General features: G+C 38.2%; 1 protein-coding gene across 1 annotated transcript in view; it reads right to left on the bottom strand.

Annotated features, from left to right (window-relative positions):
- Positions 1-772: 772 nt before the first annotated feature.
- Positions 773-783, bottom strand: part of LOC121380366 (uncharacterized protein DDB_G0271670-like) — a gene marked incomplete at both ends in the record, with an annotated part of 1,219 nt that continues 1,208 nt past the window's right edge. Inside the window, one exon of the mRNA XM_041509148.1 lies at positions 773-783. This exon is cut by the window's right edge and continues 390 nt beyond it. Within this exon, the coding sequence (XP_041365082.1) occupies positions 773-783 (11 nt within the window).

Raw genomic sequence — 783 nt, 5'->3', positions numbered from 1 at the left:
GTCGTTAAACAAAATATTTCCTTTCCTTTCCTTGCACGGGTGCTCGAGTCCTGTAAACGGACTTGAGTCTTCCAAGACTCGGACCGTGCTTGAGTACTCAAGTACTCGTGGGGACCGTAATTAAAAGTCATTGCCCCCCCCCCCCCCACACACACACAGCTGCATATGTCGGGCTCTCTATGTGTTCTCACTATTGTTTTGACCACATTGATGTAAGGTATACCATAGTGGCCCATTGCCATTAGCGACTGAAATTACCGTTACACACAGACTACTGAACGAAGACATGTCTTTAAAACATTAACGTCTCCATACCACTTATTGTAGTAAGATCTTTGTCTTAAAACTAATCAAAATTAGTATATGTTATTTAGTGAATTTCTGGGAAAATTAAATTACTTGTTGAAAAGTAACATGAAGAAAATCAAAATGATTGAAAATGAGATCCAGACATATGATTTCATTTCAACTTATGTTTGTGCTTATATCCAATTAAGGTTCAGGCACACTGTCCTGGGCACACACCTCAGCTATATGGGTTGTCTGTACAGGACAGTGGGTTTGTTATTAGTGATTAGTGAAAGACATATGAAACGCAGTGATTATGTATCACTACTACCACTATTACTACTACTACTACTACAACAACAACTACTACTACTACTACTCCTACTACTACTACTACTACAACAACTACTCTACAACTACTACTAAAACTACTACTACTCCTACTATTAATACTACAACTACTACTACTACCACTCCTACTACTACTGCTACTAT

The sequence above is a fragment of the Gigantopelta aegis genome, chromosome 9, assembly GCF_016097555.1.
Source record: "Gigantopelta aegis isolate Gae_Host chromosome 9, Gae_host_genome, whole genome shotgun sequence".
NCBI lineage: Eukaryota > Metazoa > Mollusca > Gastropoda > Neomphalida > Peltospiridae > Gigantopelta > Gigantopelta aegis.
This window is presented reverse-complemented; position numbering and strand designations above follow the sequence as displayed.